At 50.1% G+C, this 2,815-nt stretch overlaps 1 protein-coding gene across 1 annotated transcript; it reads left to right on the top strand.

The window, feature by feature from the left end:
- Positions 1-526: 526 nt before the first annotated feature.
- On the top strand, positions 527-1,191 carry SETTUDRAFT_179246 (uncharacterized protein; the record flags this gene model as incomplete). Its single annotated transcript, XM_008028963.1, has 1 exon — positions 527-1,191. The coding sequence occupies one exon, from the start codon at positions 527-529 to the stop codon at positions 1,100-1,102; it is 576 nt and encodes a 191-aa protein (XP_008027154.1). The 3' UTR covers positions 1,103-1,191.
- Between the last annotated feature and the right edge of the window lie 1,624 nt (positions 1,192-2,815).

Raw genomic sequence — 2,815 nt, 5'->3', positions numbered from 1 at the left:
AGCTTCAATAAGCTCCTGCGTTCCTATTGGCCCCTCTAGTCTTGGCATTAGAGCCCAAGCTCTGTGAGAAAATTCTCACAGGCGTGAGAAAACGAAGGAAGGCCTCCTTCTTCTCCCTACTGCGCGCTAGCGCCTTAGCTGCAGGTGTTAAAAGTGCTGTTAGTCGATTCCTCGTGGTCGGTTCTCCTAGATAGCGTGCTTTCCTAGCGGTTTCCAGAAAACTCGAAGTTGCAGGCCACGAGATAGATAAGCTCAGTTATTGGTTAAACATGTGAAATGTAATACTTGAAGCAGTACAATCGGAGGCTGACATACGGTTCGATGTAAGGATGCGTTAGCACGCTTCCATCCTGCTCAGCTCACTCATCAACCACATCCAGGACAAGGAGAGCCTGGACTACTTACCGGTCCGACCATCTCTGACGGAAAACCTATATATGGAGGCTGTCGTGTCCCTCCAGTCAAGTACGCATATCAATCTTACTACTGCTTGCCTACCTCAAGTAATTTGTACATTCCTTCCAATATGTACGTCAAAGCTCTCGCTGCTACGCTCTTTGCGCTATCTACCGTTACTGCGTCTGCGGCTCAACAGGATAATGTACCACGCGCCACGGATCCTCATCGCGACCCCAAAACATACGGTTGCAAAACCCTTGGAGTTTTGGGTCCGCCAGAGTCAGATACTGCAGAGACAGTTACTTGGAAACCAGTCCCCGCAGCGACTGGCGTGCCTGACCCTGCCGCGAAATGGGGCGCTTGGAGCCTTCTCATTACGTGCAGCCCAGGTAGCTGTAGCATGAGCATGATAGCGGTTGTTGATTGCGGGTCTTATTCATGCAGCAGCGTGAGCGACCCAACCTTCAAGACCCCTCAAAGCAGCTTCTACAAGGTGCCATGCGGAGAGAACCCTGATATCACCATTTCATGGACCTACCTACCGTCGGATGATTCTGCCATTCTTTCCATCGAAAGAAAGGGAAAGGTGGCCATGCTTGCCGTTGGAAACGTCTCCGGCAACCTAATCAGCGGACCCCAGCTGATCAATCAGTGGAGGAGATATCCAGATCCTGTGCCTACGCTTCCTTTTGGCGGCTCTTAGGGTCCCTCTCACAAAGCAGTAAAACGACAAGCGAGCGCGGGAGGAGGCTGCTCGGGGAAGCCACTGTAAGAAAGAACGAAGAAGGCGCGAAAAACAACCGGCCGTGAGAACAGCATGTACTTGGACGTAATTTTAATGTTCTACTCTTATATTGCCAGTCAATGATATGTGTGACGCATCCACCTCATGTAATATTATTGGATACTACATGTACATATGTTACATTTGTCAGTTTGGTAGTTTTTCAAGACTTACTGAAGCCACAGGTATGGATCTTGAGGTACGATAAACCTGGTTTGGGCGGCGGACCGCGATCATAGCTTGTGGACCGACTACTTACTGGAATAATACTGTAGCTTTCAGTTGATCAAGTTCAGGCTGTGGCCAAGCTTTCACAACAAAACCAAGGCTGCCAGTCGAGTTGACATGGATTCTCACGCCGATGCGGTAATACGTTGCGGCAAGTCAAACGTGTCCTACTCGGGCCCTCAAAATGCCCAGATGGCATGGAGCAGACAGTAACGCGTAACGAGCCAACTCTTTTTCCACATGAAAATTAATGGCGCATCTGTGCGATCGTCACCGAACATAGTTCCTATTAGTGACCCACATATACTCCACTAGACGGCCGTCAGCAGTAAAGTTGGCGCATCTACCATACGTACGTAACAGAAACACCAAACGCCAAGAAGATGCATCCACCCCGGTCTTCCATGGTTATTGCGCCGACCTGAAAGCCAGCATTGAGGGCAAATACCCCGACCTGGGTGCAGGAACACAGATGCGACGCTGATGATGGCAAACCATGTCCGGTAACTGCGCCCAAGTCGGCCCGTAAGTATGACCAGGAGCCGCCAAGCGCTGTGCATACGGACGCCATCGTTAGCGAACCAACCCATTTCACCCGTACCTGTGCGAAAACGGCGTTGGATGGGGTAAAGGACACTTCTAGTCTTGGCCCTGATTTCGATTACAAGTTTCGATAGGAGCGCGTCGTCGTGCATACCAAAATCTCTCATGTCAGACCGACCACATGCTGCTCAGAGCGAAAGCCACAACACGCGAGTACTTAACTACTAGCTCTTGATTTGGTGGATTAGCGATACTTACTACTTGCTGAATGCGGTAATGTATGACTAGTTACAACCATGTCTTAAAGCGACCAAAATATAACCCTTAACATCAATTAACGTATGTGGCAAGCGAGCGCCGCAGGCAAGCGAGCGCCGCACCCCACCAAACCTGCGCACCTCTATAAGCCTGTAGTTCCACCACAATATAGTTGTTTTACTACATATTAACATAATAGATTAAGCAGTACCTAGAGTATCTTTCTTGCACGTACGCGAGTTATGGCCAGTCTCTCTGCACCTACTACAGCGCGCCAAAGCCTGGCGGCTAACTACCTGATCGCTCTCCTCTCTGACGCTCTTCATGAGCAATCTGCTGATCAGCCTCGTGCTGAGCGAGTAGATCCTCTCCAGCTCCCTTTGTAAGTACTCCTCGCTTCTATATCCGCTTTTTCTTACGCTGCCTACGCTTTGTTGCTGCCTCATTAGCCCTCTCAAGGCTGGCGAGCCGATCGCGCATTAGCTCAGCCAAGAGCATCATTATCTCTGCCCCCTTCTTAAGCTGGCCAATTGCCGCAATAATTGACGCTGGTGATGAACTCTTATGCCGCTGAACCCGGTCACGTATTAGCGTTGATTGGGC

The sequence above is a fragment of the Exserohilum turcica genome (assembly GCF_000359705.1).
Source record: "Exserohilum turcica Et28A unplaced genomic scaffold SETTUscaffold_3, whole genome shotgun sequence".
Taxonomy (NCBI): domain Eukaryota; kingdom Fungi; phylum Ascomycota; class Dothideomycetes; order Pleosporales; family Pleosporaceae; genus Exserohilum; species Exserohilum turcicum.
Note: the sequence above shows the minus strand (reverse complement) of the source record. Positions and strands in the feature narration are given on the sequence as shown.